Consider the following 21333-nt stretch of genomic DNA (forward strand, 5'->3'; position numbering starts at 1 on the left):
CTGGACATCATAGGGCAGCTATGGGGTTTGGGGGTCAGAGGGATAATTGGCGAGAAAACTACAGGATCCTAGTGAATGCTTTTGGGGTTCAGGGGTCACTTGTGGGGTACAGCGTGCAGCTGTGGGGCTCAGGGCCAGCAGATGGAATTTAGGGCAGTTAAGGTTTGGGATGCAGCAGGTCTGAAGTGCAGTGATTTGGGGTCTCACCATAGTCCACACGGGGGCTGTAACAGGCAAAGTCGTGGCGGTCATCAGCTGTCACCTCTTGTGTCCTCCTTTGGGCATGGGGACACCCCCCTGGGAACCCCCAACATCAGTAGGGTGCCCCAACATCATCAGGGCCCCAAAACACAAGGTTCTCGGTGAGAGTTCTCTCCACGTCCCGCATGTCTCTTCCCCACGTTCCCCCATAAACCCCATAATTTCACCCCAAGATCCTCAAAAGTTGGGTGGAGGGGTTCACTGGATGGGGGTCCCACAAATGGGGTCACAGTGGGGTCCCACCTTGGGCGCATTCACAGATTTTGGGGGAGCACAGTGTGGCGATGGTGCTGCTCCTTTGTGGGGCGTTGTAGAAGACGGTGCAGCGCTGCCCTGGATGGGGCACAGAGGGGTCAGATGGGCCACGCCTCCTCCGATGGCCACACCCACCAAGACCCCACCCGTTTAGGCTCCGCCCACTGAGTGCCCACCGGGCTCGTAGTAGTCATAGATGGCTGCCATTGCCGGCTGCATGTGGCCCACGGCCACCTCCTGGGTGGCCCCAAAACTGAGACACTGCCGCTCGGGGGGGACCTGGGGACAGGAACGAGAACACGTGGGGGAACAGGGGATGTGTGGGGAGAACGGGGTATGGTGTGGGGACAGGGACATAGGGGATACAGGATCACGGGGCCATTGAGGTTATGGGTGACACAGGGGGACACACCTCATCCAGGTACAGCACCAACTGGTTCCCATCCAGCTCATAGTGACTGATCCAGCGATCCACCACATCCCGCAGCTGTTGTGGGACAGCAGCACCCGGATACGTCCCTCCCCAACACCCACATCCAACACTCCAACACTCCAACCCAGCAGCTCCACCTCAACAGCCCTGCACCCCAACATCCTCAGACCCAACTCTCCGACCCCAACAACCCCAACTCGATGTTCCAGCACACCCAACCACAACACCTCAAACCCCAACAGCCCCATAAGCCACAACTCCAACATTCTGCCACCCCAACGACTCCAACACCCCAACGACTCCAACACCCCCAAACCCCAAACCCCACACCCCATAACTCCCCTCAGCTCCCCTACATCCCCCAAGTCCCCCGGGCCCCTACCTTGTCCAGGTCTGCCCTATGGGGTGAGAAGCCACTGAGCAGAGAGATCTCCACCACCGCCATCCCCGTTAGTGCCACCCCTGGGCTCCGCCTGCAACAGGCCACGCCCATCAGCAATAAGCACCGCCTATCAGCAGGAAGCCCCGCCCACTGGAACAGGAAGCTCCGCCCCTCACCGGAAGCAGACCAGAAAGGCCACCTCGTGGGCAGGGCTCTGCGTGCTGCGGCGTCGCCGCTTCCGGGCATCCCATAAGGACATGGGGCTGAGTGGGGCGGGGCCATCTGCTTGCCCCTCCCCTTCCACAGGCCCCGCCCCTTCCATGGGCACTGCCCCTTCTGTAGGCTCCTCCCCCTCTTTAGGCTCCGCCTCCTCGTAGTCCTCATAGTCCTCGTCGTCCTCATCTGCTGGGGGTTGGGGTATGCAAAACAGGGCCGAGGCCACGCCCCCTGCGAGGAAAGGGCGGGTCTTTGGGGGCGGGGCCTCACCGTGGTACAGGATGGGGCCGGTGATGGCCACCTCCAGGTGCAGCGCCTGGCACGTGGTGTTGGGAGGTGACAGCAGGCGGAACTGGCGGAGCACCTGGGGACAGCAGGGGGACAGCGTGACATTGTAATGGGACAGCAGGACACCGTGACAGCATGAGGGAACACCGTGAGGGGAGGTTGTGAGGGGACATCGGCTCTTGGAGGTGACACCGATGTCCATGCAGCCACCCACCGTCAGCGTCCCTTCGCCGTGTCCCTCCACCTGCACTGTCACCGGGCTGCCCAGAGGCACCTGGGGGACATGGGGACAAAGCGAGGACACAGGGACCCCAAAACCTCGTGTTGATCACGTCCTACCACATCCCCCACATCCCACGTTCCCCATGTCCTACCATGTCCCATCCTACCATGTCTCCATGTCACATCCTACCAGGTCCAGATACGTCCCCTATGTCCTCACATCCCCCATGTCCTGCCACGTCCCACCACGTCCCCACCTGCAGCTCCTGCTCCAACGGCTCCAGCCCCGGCTTCAGCGTCACCTGAGTGCCACCAGCCCTCCCCCGGGCACCCCCCGGCCAGGAGAGCCCCAGGTTCAGCCCCGCTGTGCTCCCACGGCCCCACTGCAGCCACATCTGGGCCAGCGCCTCCAGGGCCACCACCGTGTCCTGCAGGAACACCGAGCAGGTTGGGGACACAGTCACCAAAGGGGACCCCGGGGATCGAGTCCCCTTCACACCAAGGCACACAGGGGGCTCCGTGAACCCCCCCCCTCACCTGAGTGGAGTGGAAGCCACCTCCATAATTGCTCTGCTGCCGGAGCCACCGTGCCGCCCTCCCAGCCCCGGCGATGTCACGGCTCTGCAGCAGTGCCAGAAGGGCGTAAGCCGTCGCCTCCACTGTGGCTGCGGGGCCACCAGATGGCCAGAAGGTCGCACGGCCACCTGCATGGGGACGGAGTCACGGGGGGCTCATATGGGGTCACGGGGGGCTCATATGGGGTCATGGGGACCCAGAGTGGGTGTGGAGAATGGATCTGAAGAAGAATTTGAAGAATCACTCTGAAGAATTAATTACAAGAACGAAATCAAAGGAAAGTCAATCTGAAGAACAGTTTTGGAGAAGAACCCATCCGAAGTGGAACAAATTTGTGGAATTTGAACGAGAATTAATTTTAGGAGGAATTAATCAGGAGAACGAAATCAAAGAAGAATCTGAAGAACAAACGTGAAGGAGAGTAATCTGAATAGGAATGAATTTGAAGTATATGAAGAAGAGTTTGAGGAAGAACAAAATTGAAGGATTTGAATGAGAGTGAATCTGAAGAAGGGGCCAGAGGGGTCCAGGAGCCACCCATGGTGACAAAGGCATCCAATGCCACTGCCCCATGGGGACGCACCGTGGGCGCTCCGGGCCATGCCCCGCAGGCGTTCCACTGCCGGATGCGGCCCCGGAGGAGTGGTGTCCACCAATGCCAGTGCATAGGCTGTGATGGCCGTCCCATACGTCCCCAACTGCTCCACGCGGCCCCGTAGGAACGTGGAGGCTCGGGACAGGGATTTGTCCTGTGGCAGTGGGACATGGAGTGTGGAGACGTGAAGAGACGTGGGAGATACTGGGGGACATGGACATGGGGGACACTAGGGAGACATGGGGATATATAGGGACATGGGGCACACCAGGGGACAGGGGACACAGAGGGATGAGGGGACACTGGGAGACGGGGGGACATGGAGGGATGGGGGACAGTAAGGGATATGGAGGGATTGAGGGACAGTAAGGGATATGGAGGGATTGAGGGACACTGGGGGACATGGGACATATGGGAACATGGGGGGTAGGGATGAACGAGAGATGGAGGAACACTGGGGGGACATAGAGGGGACCGGGGACATATGAAGGACGTGAGGATGTGGGACATGGGGGCACAAGGGACACAAGGTATGGGGACCAAGACACCGGATGGGGATATGGGACGCACCAGGAGGGGCAGCTCAGGGCTGTCTGGGGGCAGCAGAGTGCGGGCACCATGGAGGGCCACCACCACGAATGCTGTCAGCGACACGGTGGCCTCTGGGCCAGGGTCTGCCACACCGCCCTGGGGACACAGGGACAAGTGGGTGAGACAGCGTCATGTGGGGACAGTCCGCAGGGACCTTCAGGGGACATTGCACGGGGACACTGCACGCAGCAGGGATGTCACCCACCTGCATCTCGCGGTGCACCACAGCCCTGTGCTCCAAGAAGGCGCCATCTGGGCGCTGCTGCCCCAGCACCCACCGCAGGGACGCAGCGGGGCCACTGGCAGCCACTGGCAAATAGGGCCGGGACAGGGCCAGCACACGCAGCACCAGAGCCGTCAGCCTGTGCCAGGACACCGTGTCACCACATCCCCAAATCCCCACGGACCGCATCTCATGCCCCTGTGATGTCCTCACATCCCCACGTCTCCATGTCCCCACACCCCAATGTCCCCATGTCCCACTGTTGTCCCCACGTCCCCACACCATCCCCGCTGCCCTCACCAGGTGCTGCTGTCCCGGTGCAGCCATGCCCCATAGGAGCCGTCACTTTTGCGGAAGCTCTGCACCCGCTCAAAGCCTGTGGGGACATTGGAGACCATTGGGGACACCACAGACAACCTGGGATATCCCTCACAGCACTGCACCTCCACACAGAGCACTGCACACCCCATTGCAAACATCAAAGATAAATGCAAGCCATGAAGGAGAAATGCAAACCATAGAGAAATGCAAACCTCATTACATCCCCCATACAGCACTGCGCCCTTGGAGCACAGCCCACCCCATAAAGCACAGCCTGCCCCATAAAGCACAGCCCCACAGCTCACCCTGCTGCAGGGTTCTGAGGCCACGCTGTCGGTGCCCGGGGGGCAGCTGCCCCCACCCTTCGCTCTCATCCAGGAACCGCAGAGCAGCAGCAGTGGGTGCCATTGACATCAGGGACTGCTCCCCACAGCCCCGGGGGGAGCGGAGCAGAGAGTCTCCCACCCCCAGAGCGCCCTGCAGCGCCCAGCCTGGCACCTGGCCTAAGACAAGGGGGACAGGGGGACATGGGGAATGTTGTGGGGAAAGGGGAACATAGGATGGTGTGGGGATGGAAGGGGATATGGGGTCACAGGGGTGTGGGATATGGGATATGTGACATGGGGATAGGATGTGAGATAGGCATGGGGACATGGATGGGGATGAGCAGGGGGACATGGGGACATTGGGACACCCATGGGGATGTGCAGAGGGGCACACATTGGGGTACACAGGGTTGTATACAGGGGACACGGGGATGTAATAAGGATGTGAGAACATGTGGGGACACCCAGGAGACACACACAGGGGCACAACATGAGGAGACAGCCGCACACATGGGTATGGGGACACAGGGACAGAGAGAGGATCAGGGCTGGACATCAATCTCCCCAACAAATGTCCTCCCACGTCCCCATGTCCCCTGTGCCCACCCTCATGTCCCCACTCCGTGTTCCCATCCGCACACACCACTGACACGGATGCTCATGCTGAAATCCCCATCAGGGACAATCTCAGCAGGGACATCCCCCGGCAGCTCCAGGCTCCGGCTCCGCTTATCTGCAGGGACACCACACCACAGGGTCAAGCCCCACGTCCCCATGTCCCCACTGTCCCCCAGCCCTCACACCCACCATCTGTGTCCAGGATGTAGGTGGTCTCCTCCAGGTGCAGCTCTCCCTCGGGCTGCAGGAATGGGTGGCACCGTTCCCACCAAGGACATGGGGACACATGAGGGGACAAATGCAGTGCCCAGGGCCACCGAGGACCCAGTGTCCCCAAATCCCACAAGGACCAACATATCCAGGGCCACCACAGTCACGGGGACATGGTGTCCATGAACCTCAAAGTGACAATCCCAGTATGCAAGACCACCAGAGACCCGCAAGGACAGCAATGTCCAAGAGGTCACAGGGCACAGGGGAACCCAGAGGTGACCCAGGTGACCAGAGGGGACTCCGCTGATCTCACCTCGACATGCAGGACTCGGGTGACGCGGTCTCCCAGCCCCCACGGCCCGCGGGCGGTGACGGTGATGGGGATGTCCCCAGGCTGGAGGGCCACCAGGGTGAGGGGTGCAGCCACTGCCCGCCCCGGGGGCAGCTCTAACATCTGGGGGACCCCATCCAGCGCCGCGCACACCCCCTCCACTGCCGACAGCGTCACCGTCACCTGCATCACCATCACTGTCACCCAATGCCACTAGGCTGTAGGTGGCCATGGGACAGTGGGGGACTATGGGACAGTGGGGAAGATCGGTATCCATGTGCCACAGGGGGTTATCTATGGGGCAAAAGTGGTAGCAGGTGTCTAAGGGGGGATCTGTGGGGTAGAGGGGGATGTACGAGGAGCAGGAGGCAGCTATTGAAAGGAAAAGGTAATCTGTGGGGCACAGGGGGTTAACCATGGGGCAGAAAGAAGGTATCTATGGGGTAAGGTATATCTGTTAGAGGGAAAGAGATATATATGGGGCTGCAGGGCAAGTATGGAGCACAGCGGTACCTATGAGAGCTATCTATAGGAAGCAAAAGGGTATTTATTGGAGAGAAAGAGGTATCTTTGGGGTGCCTATGGGGGTTTCTATAGGGCTTACGTTGATGCTGCGGGGCAGCCTGCTGTGGATGAGGGGCTGCAGCTGCAGCTGCTCTCGGGGACGGATGCTGGGGGGCAGCCGAAGTGCCACGCGCACGTCCTGCGTCACCGTCACCCGCTGCGGCTCCGCCACGCACAGCCCTGCCAGGACCTCATCACTGCGGGGCAGCGCAGGGACACGGCGGGGACACAGGGACATTCGGGGGGTGGGGGAGAGGGGGGACATGGGGACACCACAATGGGGATGTCAGGGGGACACCGCAGGGCCACTGAGGGGTGGTGACACTCACCGTGTCCGGGGACAATGGCGACTGCCTGAATCTCCCATGTAGTGATGGAGTCAGGGAGCAGCACTGAGAGCCTGGGGAGATGGGGACATGGGGAAATTGGGCCATGGGGACATGGAATGGGGACATGGGGACACAGGTACACACCGTGCTGTGCCGGCGACACGGACGCGTTGCCACAGCCAGCTCTCAGGGAAGAAGCTCCTCGTGGGGACGTCCTCATCATCATCCAACAGCTGCTCTGCCAGCTGTGCCTCCAGCACTGCCATGGGGACAGCAGGGGACATCCTTACATGTGGGGATCCCAGGTCATGGAATCCCAGGGCGTGGGATGTCCCCATGTGCCACCCCCCATGGGGATCCCCCATCCGAATGTCCCCACATCAATAGAGATCACCAATGGCCACCCCTCCCCGCTATGGGGACACTGCTGACACTCACCCCGTGCCAATCCCCCACGCTGTCCCCTCCGCCGCAGGTTCTGTGCCACCTCACAGCACTGCAGGAAGGCATCTCGGCAGCCCCCCGCCGTCGTCACCCGCTGTCCCCGCTGCTGGCACGTGGCACGGATGGGCAGCGCGGTCGCTCCATCCCGGCAGCAGCGCCACATCACCGCGTTATCGCGCCACGGCCCCGCTGCGGGGACACGGGGACATGTGTGGAGGTGGCACCACTGGGACACATGGGGTCGGGCCAAGGGATGGGGGACAAAGCGTAGGGGGATGAAGATGGGGACGGGAGGAGATGGCAGATGTGGGGACACAATGGGAATAGGGACACTGATGGCTGGGGGCGGCCAGGGGGCATAAGGATGAGGTGATGTGGGGACATGGCGACACAGAGGCAGTGATATGGAGATGAAGTGACAGGGGGATGTGGTGACACAGGGACATGGCGATGGGAGAGACAGAGACAGACACTGGGACACAGGGATGGGGTGACATGGGGACATCAGGCACTCACCCTTCTCCTCCAGCAGCTTCAGCAGCTCCAGAGAGCGGCGTTGGCGGGTGGGGGCAGGGGGACAGTGGGGGGCTGTGGTGGGGAGAGCCCCGTCACCGTGTCCTCATGGCCCCACGTCCCCAAATCTCAATGTCCTCATATCAGTACCTTGCCATATTCCCACATCCCCGTGTCCCATATCTCCCTGTACCCCTCCATGTCCCCGTCCCCACTCACCTGCCTGCACTGTGGGGCTGCCACCCTGCAGTCCCAGCACGAGCCCTGCAGCCCCAAAGATCCCAATGGCATCAGGGCCGCCCCCAGGGCTGCACCCCAAATCGCTGCTGCCTAGAGCCGCCTCCACCTGGGACACAGAATGGCGTCACCCCCCGTCCCCAAATATCCCCAACATGGCCACATGGCCCCATTTCCTCCAGGCAGCCCTAAAGGGTCACAGGGATTTGGGGGATCCTGAGAGTTTGGGGGAGATCTCAGGGCTCTGAGTGTCGGGGCTTTGGGTTTTGTGGTGTGCAAAGATTTGGGACATCCCCAATCTGGGGGGGCTTGGGGGTCACTGAAGGTTTGGGGGATGAGGGATTTGGTGTCTGAGGGATTTGGGGTCACCTTGGCAGCGTTCAGGCGGTGCCGTGGCTCCAGGCTCAGCACTGCAGTGTCGATGGCCCCAATGGCCACTGTCACTGGAGTCTCCGTTGTCACCATCACCGTCAGTGGGTCCTGAGGTCGCAGGGTGGTCCCGCGAGGAGGGACCTTCACCTGCACCTGCAGCCATGGATCCCAGTATGTCCCAGTGCTCCCAGTGCCACCAGAGCTCCCAGTGCTCCCAGTCCCTCCCAGCACTTCTAGTATGTCCCAGTTAACCCAGTTCTTCCCAGTTCCCCCAGCACACCCAGTCTCTCCCAGTCCTCCCAAGTCCTTCCCACTTCTTCCCAGCCCCCCCAGCCTCCCCAGCCCCCCAGTACACCCACCTGCTCATCACAGCCCCCCCGCACAGCCCCCCCCCCACGAGGCAGCCACCACATTTCCCCCACTCAGGAAGAAGGCGACCACGTGTAGATATGGGGCCATGTCTGCTGTCACCGGCAGTGCCACCTCCGTCAGTGGCACCTGGGAGGCCACCGTGTGGGCCACCACCACCCTCCCACGGGCCATTGCCTGCAGAGACATGGGGATGTGTGACACCGGGCATGGCATGCAGTGCAGTGTGCATGCCTAGCGTGCAACTCACGTGCAACGTGCAAACACACGTGGGACATGCAGCATGCGTGAGAAGCTGTGTGCAACATAACATGCATGACACACATCCGATGTGCAGCTGGGCATGCAACATGCAAGTGACACGTGTGCAGTGCAGCATGCAACACAATGCATGCCACGCCAATGCATCAGGGCAGGCAACCCACACACACACACGCTGCAACATGCACACAAAACATACAGCAAACGTGCAACGTGTAACAACACACAATGCACACATGGCACCATGTGCACACAATGTGTGACACAGAACACGCAAAACACAGCGTGCAACAGGCAACGCGCAACAGAGCACACACAGCGTGCAACACAGCACAGAAGTGCTGGAGCTCACCAGGAGGTGGAAGCGCTGCGGGGCAGGGGGTGGCCCCACATGGTGCAGCTGCAGCCGCAGCTCTTCCCCAGGATGGAGCGACCCGCGGGGACCCCCCCAGCACCAGGAACCGCCCAGACACCGCCGCCATCGGGGTCACCAACAGCTGTGCCCGCGCTGGGGGGACACCGGGCTGTCCTGCTTCCACCTGAGGGTCCCACAGACACCACAGTGCTTGGAGAGCCCAAGTCCCATATTACACATCCCACATCCCCACGTTCCCATGTCCCCATATCCCCCACCCTGTGTTCCCACATCTGTCCCCACTCACGCTCAGCTCCATCCTGGTGGCTCCTTTGGGGACATTGATGGGGACAGTGATGTCCCCGCTGTTGTCCGCCCGCAGCTCTATGAGGGGCGGTGCGGGGGCTCCGGTCACCCCCACCGTGACTCTCACGGGGACCCCCGGAGCTGCGCCTCCCCCAGCCTGCAGCACCCGGCCCTGCGGGAGCACCATAGCACGCACCGGGTGAGAACAGAGCATGCGCACGGCCTCGCACAAGAATGCAAAAGCGCGCCCTGAACACGTAGACATCTGCACCCCTCTGCACAGTCACGCGCAGATTTGCTCACCACGAGGGTGTAGGGCGCTCCGGGCACGAAGAACCGCGCGCTCCTCTGCAGCTGCAGCGCCCATTGGGACCGGACCAGCGGCACCAGCAGCTCCCGCTCCACGAGTTCCCCCCCTGCGGGACACCGTCAGGCCACGCCTCCTCCTCACAACGCCCTCTGACCACGCCCACCCCGTAGCCACGCCCGTTTCTGTGACCACGCCCCCTTCGTGGCCTCACCCCCACTTCGGGATCCCAAATCCCCCTGAGACAAGAAGGGGTCCCCAAAATCCTCGAGGGACCCCAAAATCTTCCTGGAACCCTCGAAAACCCCTTTGAAATCCCAAAGCCTCCACAAGACTCCAAAACCCTTTTGCGACCCCAAAAACCCCTCTGGGACCCCAAAAGCTTTCAGGTCCCGCCCCCTTTTCCGAAGTCCCGCCCACCTGCCGATTCGACCACGCCCACCGCCAGGCGCAGCTGCGCCCCCTGCAGGTCGGTCAGCGCCACGCCCACCGCTTTGGCCACGCCCACCGGGGACACCTCCAGGGAGGCGTGGCCTTCTGTAACCTGGGGGCGGGGATAGTGAGAAGGGGAGTGGCTATGGATAAGGAGGCGTGGTTATGAGAAAGGGGTGTGGCTATGGGAAGGGTGGGGTAATGGAAAGGGGCGGGGTTATGGAAAGGGGCGGGGTCAACCCCCCGTAGGTTTTGGGGTCTCACCTGGCACTGCTGCTCCAAGCCCCGCAGGAAGCGACCCCCCCGGCCCCCGGCATCCCGCAGCCCCACACGCAGCTGTGCACGGCCCCACACCGGCGCTCCATCTGGGAATCTGGGGGTCCAAAGGGTCAGTGGGGTCAGGAGGTCCCCAGCAGTTAATAGGGTCAGGGGGGTGGATCCCAAAGGCCAAAAAGGTCAAAGGGAGAGATCCCAAAAGTTAATAGGGTCAAGGTGCCCCAGGGGTCAATAGGGCTGGGGGAACCCAAAGGTTGTAGGGTGAAGGATTGACCCCAAATGACATCAGGGCCACTGATTTAGGGTGGATTGGAGGGGAATTGGGGGAATTCAGAAGAGCTGGAAGGGATTTGGGAGAAGACGGATGGAAATTTTTGGCTGGAATTTGTGGGGGACCAGGTGGGATTTGGGATTTGGGTAGGATTTAGATGGGGATTTGGGGGGATTTTATCTCCAGGGGTCCCGTACTGGATGTGCAGGTGGATGCGCAGTGGGGCTGGTTCGGGGTCACTCAGCACAACGAAGCCACGCTCGGGGCGGATGCGCACCTCAAAGCCAGGCAGCACTGGGGACAACAATGGGGTTATGGGGGGTATGGGGGCACAGCAGGGACCCCCCGGACCCCACTCACCATATTTGCGCACCTCGAAGGCGGTGGAGCCGTTGGTGCTGGGACTGGCGGCCAACTGTGCCCGTATGCGCCATGTCCCTGGGCTGGGGACACAGGGGCATGGTGACCCTATGGCTCCCATAGGATCCCTCTGGTGTCCTATAGCCTCCCACAACCCTGTATGGCTCTTGTGGTTCCCTATAGGCTCCTGCTACGGTCTTCTATAGACCCTATAGTCCCTTATAGCCCTCCTCATAGACCCCTGTGGACCTCTAGAGCCCTCCAGAGCCCTTTTGGCTCCTATATTCTACAGCTTCTCAGAGTCCCTAAGGCCCTTATGGTCCCCCATATCCACCTACAACCCCTGTAGACCCCTATAGCCCTTAAGGTGACCTACAGTTCCCCCAAACCCCCTACAGCCCCAGCCCTGTATTCCCCCATAGTGCCTATCACCCCTATGGTGTCCTGTAGCTCCCCACAACCCCCTGTAGCTTCTATGGCCATTATAATGCCCCAGTAACCCCACTACTTTGGCCCATCTGCAGCCCCTGTAGCCCCAAATCCCCACAGCCCCCCGTCCCACCCCATGGCCCCCCGTTGCCCCCTATAGCCCCACTCACAGGGCGATGTCAGGCAGCACCAGTTGGTCACTCAGCACCGTGTCCAGGGGCACCCGCTGCACCTCCCGCACTCGTGCACCCAATGGGTTCTGGGGGGACATGGAGGTACAAGGTGAGAACCCAGACTTGTAGGGCCACCCAAACCCCACAGGGTTACCCACAGCCCCAGCCTTATAGGGCCTTTACCGTGATGGTGACCAGGACGGGTTCAGGGTTCGGCTGTAGGTCAGGGTCCATGGAGAAGACCCGGAAACGCACTGGGGACAAAGAGACAAATGGGGACAGGTGGGGGTTATGGATTTAGGCATTTAGAGTGTATTTGGGGGGCTTTGGGTGACAGGGGCATTCGTGGTGCGTTGGGGTGAATTTGGAGGAAATGGGTCAATGTAGGGTGAAAATGGGTGGGTTTGGGGGAATTTGGGGAATTCATGGTAGATTTGGAGGGGATTTGGGGAAAATTTTGGGGTTTATTTAGGGGAGTTGGAGCATTTGGAGCACTGGGGGGAGAATCGTGGGCAGATGAGGGATGCTTTAGGGTTGGGGGGCCCTCCAGGTGGATTGGGGGCACTCACCTGTCTGTCGGGGGGCATAGAGAGGTTTGTCCGTCTGCACAATGAGGTGACCCCTTGGCCCCCCCAGGGCCACATGCAGACTCCGGGTGATGGGGGGGGTCAGGTTGGGGCTGTGGGCCTCTAGGAGCAGCCCCCGACCCCACAGAGCCCCACAGCGCTCAGCCTGCACTGGGGTGACCTGCAGGGGACATAGGGACGCAGCAGGAGACATTTGGGTTATGGGGATAAAGGGGGAGCTCTAGGGAAATGGGAGCTCTGGGGAAGGAGATGTGAGGTGACGTGGGTGACATGGCAGGAGGGGACCCAAGGGTGCACATGTCCCTGCGTGCCACGGGGGTGTCCCCAATCCCCTCACCCCACAGGAACACCCCAGAGTCCATCTGCTCCATAGGGACATCCCCCCACATCCCAGTGTCCCCATACCTCAATGTGCAGGAGCTGGTTGAAGTTGTTATGGGGTGTGAGGGCAAAAGGGGCTGGGAGGGCGCAGGGCCCAGCCCCACGGTCCCCCTCAGCCCATGCAGTCACCGTCCCTGTCACCGGCCCCACAGCTGCCACCAACAGCCCCATGGGGGTCCCCAGGGCCATGCGCCGGGGGGCCACCAGCACCAACCTGAGGGAACACTGCTTGAGCCACCAGCCCCATAGCTGCTCCATAAGCCCTCCCAGATCCCATAAGCATGCAGATACTCCTTAGGTCCATAGTTCCTCCCAGACCCCAGAGGAAACCCCCCCAGCTCTGGCCCCATAACCCCCTCAACCATGCAGAAATCTCCCTCAATCCCACCAGGCTCCATCACATCACAATCCTATAGCTGCCCCCAGCCCCAACAGTGCCCCATAGTCCCTCACAGACGTTGCAAGACATTCGTAGTCCCATAACTACCCCACAACCAACCCCAACCCCATAGCTACCCCAACCCCAACCCACAAAACCCCATACTCAGGGTCCTGGGAGCTGCCATCCATTAAGGGAATGAGGAAGAGGAGGAAGAAGAGGCTGAAGGCCCAGCGAGGCCCCATGGCTCTGGCGGTGTGGGGCAGATGGGGGTAGCAATGCAGGGGCAGCGGGGTTGGGATCAATCATTAACGGGAGGCAGACAACAAGGCCCACCTGCAGACCCTGAGGGCATCGACCTCAGCTGGGCCCACGTGGATGTGGGGAAGCGGTGCGGGGCGGTGCTGCGGGGAAATGACACAGATCCCAAAGGGAGCCCTGGGGGACACCACTGTCACCGCCCCCACCAGGACACGGAGCCGCTGACCCTATGGACGCGACCCCCCCAAACAACTCCTTGAATGGAATGGAGGATGATTTCTCCTCCACTGCCCCGTCTCGCCGACAGAAACCCTCGGCCCTCTCCCCTGGGGGTGGGACATGGCCCCGTGGGGACACAGCCGAGTTCCCCGCTGCTCCGAGGCCCGGGGGGTTCCCACACCGCGCCCCTCTCCTCCCCCACTCAGCACTTTCGCTTTCGCTTCACAACCTGCAGAAGCGCATTCTGCCTGGCGCCCGGTGACGTCACGCATGCTCCCATCCGCCATTGGCGGGGTGGAGGCGGAGGAACCAATGGGGGCGCGGGGCGGTGCTGGGGAGTCCAAAAAGCCGAAGGAGCGGTGCGGGGCGCGGAGCGGTGCGCAGAGATGGGGCCGTGCGGGGCCCTGGGCCTGGCGCTGCTGCTGCTCGGCGCCGCGTGCGGGGCAGCGGGCGGTGAGTGCGGCCGGACCGGGACCCCTCCCTGCCCCTAACCCCAGCCCGGGGCTGTGCCCGTGGGACCCCCACCCGCGGCTCACGGCCCCGCTGCGCTCCGGCCCCGCAGAGCCGCACTCCCTGCGGTACTTTGACACCGCGATGACGGATCCCGGCACCGGGCTGCCCTGGTTCGTGGTTGTGGGGTACGTGGACGGCGAGATCTTCGTGCACTATGACAGCACCGCGCGGAGGTTCGTGCCCCGCACCGAGTGGATGGCGGCCAACATGGACCAGCAGTACTGGGACGGACAGACGGAGATCGGACAGAGCGCTGAGCAGACTGACCGCTGGAACCTGGACAATGTACCGAAACGCTTCAACCAGAGCGGCGGTGAGCACGGCCGGGGCCGCGGCTCCGTGGGTGCGGGGCGGGGCTCCATGGCGCAGTGCCGCCCGCGCCCCCCAGGCCTGGCCCTGCCCGGCGGCACCGTGCCGGCGCTGCCCGTCACAGCCGCACCGAGCTCGGGGTGCCGCGTCGCGGGGGACCCCAACCCTTCCCCACTGCAGTGGGACCCCGGAGCTGGAGGGGCCCCTCATCCCCTGCCCGGCTGTGTTTCAGGGTCTCACACACGGCAGCGGATGTACGGTTGTGACATTCTTGAGGACAACACCACCCGGGGGTATTATCAGAATGCCTATGATGGGAGAGACTTCATCGCCTTCGACAAAGACAGGATGACGTTCATTGCGGCAGTTCCAGAGGCAGTTCCCACCAAGAGGAAATGGGAGGAAGTGAGTGAAGCTGAGAGGTGGAAGAATTACCTGGAGGAAATCTGTGTGGAGTGGCTGCGGAGATACGTGGAGCACGGGAAGGCAGAGCTGGGCAGGAGAGGTGAGGGGGGCTGCGGTGTGGGGCTGGAGGTGGGGCGGGGGCTCAGCATGGGGAGCTCAGCTCGGCCCTCACTGCCGCCCGCCCGCAGAGCGGCCCGAGGTGCGAGTGTGGGGGAAGGAGGCCGACGGGGTGCTGACCTTGTCCTGCCGCGCTCACGGCTTCTACCCGCGGCCCATCGTCGTCGAGTGGATGAAGGACGGCGCAGTGCAGCACCAGGACACCCACACGGGGGGGCGTCGCGCCCAACAGCGATGGCACCTACCACACCTGGGTCACCATCGATGCGCGGCCGGAGGACAGGGACAAGTACCAGTGCCGCGTGCAGCACAACAGCCTGCAGGAACCCGGCCTCTACTCGTGGGGTGAGTGAGGTGCTGTTGGGGCTGGGGGGCTCCGGGCTGCCCCTTCCCCTGCTGACGACCCCACTCTCCCCCAGAGCCGTCAGAGTCCAACCTGGTCGCCATCGTGGTGGGGGTGATTGTTGCCATTGTGGCCATCGCGGCTGTTGTTGGATTCGCCATCTACAGAAGCCGTGCAGGTAAAAGCAGAGGAGTGCAGGAGGACAGCGGGGGCTGTGGGGGGATCTGAGGTCCCCTTAGGAGCCCCTATCCTGGCTGTGAACCTGTGCTGACACATCACTCTGTGTACAGGGAAGAAAGAGAAGGGCTACAGCATTGCTTCTGGTGAGTGATGAGGCTGCCTGGTGCCAGGGCGGTCCTGGGGCCCCTGTTTTCTCCCAAGTTCCCATTCCTGGTGCTTGGGGCTGCTCCATGCCCCATAGTGAGTGCAGGGGGGGCTCATGGCTGTTTTTCCCTTACAGCAAAGGATGGTGGATCCAACGGCTCAGCCACAGGTGCGGTGTGGGGCTGGGGGTTGGGAGGGATCCCTGTACTCTCTGTGGTTCTGCCCCCAGGGCTGGGCTGTGCTGGGGTTCTGCAGGGAGACCCCCGGAACAGAGGTTGGGATGGGAATGCAGTCCCATGGGACACCATCTCTTCTCATCCCCACAGGGAGCGACTGCCCCGTCATCTGAGTGCTGTGCTTCAGCCTGCAAGGGGAAGGCTGTCCCCACCAGCGTTTGGGTTGGTGGTGGACACAGCCCCATCCTCTCAACCTCACACCTCCCCCTCTGCTTTCAATGCTGACTGTTAGCTTTGCTTGCACTGCTTCCTGTGAAATAAACTGATGAGCGTTCTGTGCTCAGCTTGTCTGCCGTGTGCTCCATGCTGTGGTTGGGGATGGGGTGGTGAGAGGGCTGTGTCCAGGTTTGGCTGCTCAGGGTGCTGAGCACCTGCTGCCCTGCTGCTTTGCTCCACCTGCTGCTCACTCCCCCCATGTTTCCCCTCCCCTCTGTGACCCCGTGCTGATGGCTGCCTGCTCCCTGTCCTGGACGAGCTCTGGTTTTCCCAATGCCATCCCTGTGTACTGGGATCTCCTTGCTCCTCCTCCCCGCTGTCCCTGCATCTATTCCCCCTGTGCCCCCAGCTGGGTGTCCTGCAGCACTTCCTCCCTGCCCCCATCCTGCTGCCTCTAATCCTCACCCTTGCCCAGTCCACATCACTCATCCCTCCCTTCCCCAAATTCGTGTCCCTGCTGTGCCCCTGTCCCTGCGGTTCTGTGTACTCCCCACATTGTGCCCTACACTCAAATAAATATGGTTGTTCCGCTGTCCTCCTGCCCTCTCCTGGTTTCTTTCCTCCTGTCTGGGTGTTGCTGGGGGCTCTGATTTTTCCGCTGAGGGTGTGGGGAATCTGGGGGTCCCTCACTCTCCCTGCACTTCCTATAGCCCCAGGATTCCGCACCATGAGATCCCAACACAACACCCCTGGGTACAAACATGCAGCTTTATTCCCGGTTCTGTGTCACACCCCCAGCCCTGCTGGCACTCAGTGACACTGCTGTCTGTGCAGTGGCCATTGTGTGTCATACAGCAATGATATGGCAGTGTGCCCGGCTCAGCATCCGTGTGCCCATGGCACAGCTCTTGTGGTCCTTTGTCACTGTCCTGGTGTCCCCACCTCCACCCTAAGTGTCCCCATTCTCAGTCCCAATGCTCAGTGTCCCCATCCCACCTCCCACTGCCCCCACCCTCTGCCGTCCCCATCCATAACTCTTGCTATCCCTCATCCCCACTCCCTCTGTCCCCCTTCCTTGGTGCTCCCTGTTGTCCCCAGTCCTGCAGCAGGTGCCACATGGGGCTTCCGGGGTGCAGCACCTCGTGGGGGGGTCCCTGCTGGCGCACCTCTCCCCCATCCAGCACAGCCACCCGCTGTGCCCGCGCTGCCAGGGCTGCCCGGCCCGTCACCATCAGCACTGCACGCCCCGACCCTCTGGCTGCGAGGATCTCCTGTTCCACCTATGGGAGGAGAACTGGTCAGTGGGATGTCCCCAGCCACAGCCAGGGACTGAGGGCCTCCAAGGGTGGGGACCATGGGGAACGGAGTGCAGACTGAGGGAACGCAGGGCTGAGGGGGATGTGGGCACATGGAGGACATGGGGGACATCCCACCTGCTGCTGGCACTCAGTGTCCAGGGCGCTGCTGTGCTCATCGAGGATGAGGATGCGGGGGTCCCGCAGCAGCGCACGGGCAATGGCCACCGCCTGCCGCTGCCCCCCGGAGAGCTGTCCTCCCAACTCGCCCACCTCTGCGGGGATAGGGGGGTCAGGATGTGAGGGAACCCTACAGGGGGCACGGAATGGAGCAGGAACACCGTACCTGTGTCGTAGCCTTGGGGCAGGTGGGTGATGAAGTTGTGGGCGCCCACCTTGCGGGCAGCTGCTGTCACCTGCGCCCGGCTGCAGCACCCCAACCCATAGGAGATGTTGGTGTGGAGCGAGCGGGCAAAGAGCAGCGGCTCCTGGGGGACCACGGCCACCTGCAGTGGGAGGAACAGCGGGGACACAGCGGGGATGCAGCAGTGGAGGTGATGGGGATGGCTGGGGATGTATCAGGGACACCTGAGGACATGGCTGGGGACACAGCAAGGATGGCTGGGGACTTGGCTGGAACACTGGGGAACACGATGGTGATGGCTGGGGACCCAGACATCTGGTGACCCAACGAGGATGCCTGCTGATGTGCAATGACACTCGGTGACCCACGGGGACAACCAGGAGCCATGGGGACATGTGGTGACTCACCTGGCGGCACAGGTAGGAGTGCTGGTAGCTGGGGAGGGGGTGGCCGTCCAGCAGCAGGCGCCCGGCCGTGGGCTGGTGCAGGCGTGACACCAGGGCCACCAGAGTGCTCTTCCCTGCACCCGGGGGTCCCAGCAGTGCCAGCACCTCCCCAGGGCGCAGCTCCAGCGATACGCCCTGGGGACACAGATGTCACAACCACGGTGTCCCTGTACCCACCTCTTCATGGCCCCAAGGCCTTCCTGCTGTGTCCTTCTGTCCCTGCTCTCCCCCCCCACACACCCCCTCCCCTCCCCCCCCCCCCCCCCCTCCCCTCCGGATCCCTTGTTTTGTTTCCACACCTCTGGTACCACATCTACACACCATGCCCTCCCCACCATGTCTCTGTGTCACTCATCATGTCCCCATGCCACATCCCAACCATGCGCCGTGTCCCTGCGCCCTCAATGCCACGTCCTCGTGTTCCTCTGCGACACCCCCATACCATCCCCTCCATGCATCTCCTTGTTTCATATCCTCACGCCCTGACCATCATGTTCCTGTGTCCCTGTATTACACCACTGTCCCCACACCTGTCACACTGTGCCACCACGTCCCCATGTCCCCTGTGCCCACCTTGAGGACGGGCTCCTGGCGCCCAGGGTAGGAGAACCAGACGTCCTCCAGCTGGAGGTGGCCCTGCAGGTCACTGGGTGCCACTGTCCCCGAGGGTGCAACCTGTGGCTCCCGGTCCAGGAACTCAAAGATCTTCTCCGAAGAGCCCACAGCCTTTGTCAGTGTGGGGTAATAGCGGAGCAGGACCTGGGGACAGCGCGGTGATACAGCCGGGAGGGCAAGGGGATGTGGCGGGGGGACGTGGGGACACGGGGACGTGGGCATCCCCTCTGGCTCACCCCCACAACATCAGTGAACTGCATCTGGTAGAGGAGGAAGGTGACAAGGTCCCCAGTGCTGACGGTCCCTGCAGCCACCAGCTGCCCCCCATAGTAGAGGATCCCCACCTTCAGGGCCAACGCTGAGAACTGAGGATGCCATGAGGTCACCAGGGGACACCTCCCCATGGGACACCAAGTTCCCAGCCCCACTCTGTCACCTCCCCATGCTGTCAATGTTGTGCCTGCCACATCCTGATGTCCCTGTGCCATCATATCCACATCCCACAGTCCCCATGCCATCATTTTCCCTGCCACCCCCGTGCCATTATGGCCCCCAGCCCCTCAGCATGCTGTCCCCATCTCCTGACATCCCAATGCCATCACATCCCCACGTCCCCCAACCCCATCCCATCAAATCCCCATGCTATTGAGCCACTCCATCCCGTACACCGCTGGTCCACACAGAGACGGTGTAGAGGGCCACATCCTTCTTCTCCAGGCGGTGGCTCTGCTGCAGGCGCTGCCGGTAGTGCGCAGCCGCCCCGTCCTCGTTGGCGAAGCTGCGCACGGTGGCCATGGCTTGGAAAGTCTCCACTGCCACCTCGCTAGCCTGGGCCTGCGCCTTCTGCATCTGTGGTGCCAGGGCCTGGGGACAGCAGTGTCACTGCAGGGCGGGTGGAAGGGGAATGGGGGCTGGGGAGGGGACAGTGCATGTATGGTGGTAGAGTGAAAAGGATGGAGGGGACGTGAAGGGGATGGTGGGTGCACAGAGGTGGGGATGTGCAGAGGACAGTACTGATGTGGAGGAGACAACGGTCACACATAAGGAATAGTGAGCACATGGCAGGGATAGCGGACACATGGAACGGGCGGGGGGGCACGTGGAGGGACAATGGTCACACAGAGGGGACAACAGGCAGGAGGATGGTGGGTACATGGAGAGGACAGTGGGCACATGGAGAGGACAATGAGTATGTGATGGTGACACCAGGCACATGAATGGCACAACGGGCACGTGGTGGTGACCAAAGGCACGTGGAGGTGCAGACAGCAGCCCATACCTGCCTGAAGTGCCCCACAGCCCTGGGCAGGGCCAGCAGCAGCGGCAGCGCCAGCGCGGTGAGCAGCGCCATGCGCGGGGACAGCCAGGCCATGGTGGCGAAGAGGCAGACGCCGCGTGCCAGATACCAGAGCAGGAGGCTCAGCGCTTCGCCCAGCGCCTCACGCACGTCCTCTGCATCCCGTGTCACCCGCGTGGCCACATCCCCTGCCGGGTGACAGCACCATCAGTGCCACCCGAACTTATCCCCACGTCCCCTCCCAGCCCGGTGCCCCTCACCGGCCCCATCGGCGCGCAGCTCGGCGATGTCCTGCCGCAGGACGGCAGCGAAGACACGGCGCTGCAGGCGGCTCTGCGTGCGGCTCAGCGTCCCCACGAAGGTCACATCGCACACCAGCTCGGTGACAGCGCTGTGGTGGCAGTGAGGTGTCAGGGGGTCCCGTGCTGCCCTCCGCTCACACCACGTCCCCCCCCCGTGCCAATACCTGCTGAGGCCCAGCAGCACCATGGGTAGGATGGCCGCCAGCTCGTCCTCGCGGGCCACCCAGTCGCTGGCACGTCCCATGTAGTAGGGCACAGCCATCTCGCCTGTCACCGCAGCAGGGTCAGGGCACGGGGACCCCCCAAGGGACGGTGCCCTGGAAGTTCTGTGCTGCACCCCCAATTTGGTGCTGCACCCCCAAATCTCAGAGGGGAACCCCCAAAGTGCTGCTCTCCAGTTGGCTGCACCCCCCCCCACCCCACCCCAATCCCATCTCCATCCCCACTCCATCACATCCCCATTCCCACCCCATCTTCAGTCCCCATTCCATCCCCATCCCAAACCCAGACCCAGTTCCCATTCCTTTCCGTATTCCCACCCCCTCGTACCCAATCCCAGTTCCAAACCCACACCATTCCCATTCCATCCCAACCCCATTCCCACTGCCTACCCTATTCCATGGCTATCTCCATCCCCATCCTATCCCATCCCCATCCCCACCCTTATCCTCGTCCCCACTACAACCCCACCCTCATTCAAACCCCAATCCCACTCCGATCCCACCCCCACTCCCCCTCCCCGTACCCAGTGCCGAGGCCGCCATCAGACCGATCACCGCGGCGCAGCGCCGGCGCTCGGGGCTCAGCGAGAGGAGGAGGCGGCGACCCGCGCCCATCGCTCCTGTCGCGACCCCGATCCCACTCCGGCCTCGATCCCAATGCCCGGCAGCGGCCTCAGCTTCTCGGAAACCAGAGCGTCGCTCATTGGCTGAGGC

At 62.3% G+C, this 21333-nt stretch overlaps 3 protein-coding genes across 3 annotated transcripts; 1 reads left to right on the top strand and 2 right to left on the bottom strand.

The window, feature by feature from the left end:
• Positions 1-6: 6 nt before the first annotated feature.
• On the bottom strand, positions 7-13490 carry LOC122163067 (complement C4-B-like). Its single transcript, XM_042823902.1, is given in 40 exon segments — positions 7-297; positions 505-594; positions 693-795; positions 929-1003; positions 1332-1422; positions 1508-1736; positions 1818-1911; positions 2050-2109; positions 2315-2485; positions 2595-2761; positions 3217-3382; positions 3799-3915; positions 4025-4181; positions 4343-4418; positions 4669-4866; positions 5333-5422; positions 5497-5548; positions 5834-6034; positions 6456-6595; positions 6745-6815; positions 6889-7003; positions 7183-7377; positions 7705-7776; positions 7921-8047; positions 8308-8463; positions 8670-8702; positions 8704-8856; positions 9293-9388; positions 9390-9479; positions 9603-9773; positions 9905-10017; positions 10329-10452; positions 10605-10713; positions 11085-11181; positions 11248-11330; positions 11847-11935; positions 12033-12103; positions 12419-12596; positions 12842-13031; positions 13362-13490. Coding segments are annotated over 40 exon segments (4830 nt in total). The 5' UTR covers positions 13442-13490; the 3' UTR covers positions 7-157.
• Positions 13491-14023: 533 nt separating this feature from the next.
• Positions 14024-16206, top strand: LOC122163069 (class I histocompatibility antigen, F10 alpha chain-like). The gene is given in 9 exon segments (XM_042823904.1): positions 14024-14129; positions 14239-14502; positions 14731-15003; positions 15092-15231; positions 15233-15365; positions 15440-15541; positions 15654-15686; positions 15824-15856; positions 16014-16206. Coding segments are annotated over 9 exon segments (1068 nt in total). The 5' UTR covers positions 14024-14062; the 3' UTR covers positions 16037-16206.
• A 622-nt stretch (positions 16207-16828) lies between these two features.
• TAP1 (transporter 1, ATP binding cassette subfamily B member) lies at positions 16829-21260 on the bottom strand. The gene is made up of 11 exons (XM_042823903.1): positions 21144-21260; positions 20563-20665; positions 20357-20487; positions 20079-20284; positions 19466-19663; positions 19036-19164; positions 18758-18943; positions 18146-18319; positions 17721-17880; positions 17513-17649; positions 16829-17359 (listed from the first exon to the last, which is right to left on the bottom strand). Exons 1-11 carry the CDS (start codon positions 21232-21234, stop codon positions 17120-17122), a joined length of 1755 nt encoding a protein of 584 aa, XP_042679837.1. The 5' UTR covers positions 21235-21260; the 3' UTR covers positions 16829-17119.
• Positions 21261-21333: the final 73 nt, after the last annotated feature.

This window comes from Centrocercus urophasianus, unplaced genomic scaffold (assembly GCF_019232065.1).
Source record: "Centrocercus urophasianus isolate 14NV4802_14NV808 unplaced genomic scaffold, USGS_Curo_1.0 seq_229, whole genome shotgun sequence".
NCBI lineage: Eukaryota > Metazoa > Chordata > Aves > Galliformes > Phasianidae > Centrocercus > Centrocercus urophasianus.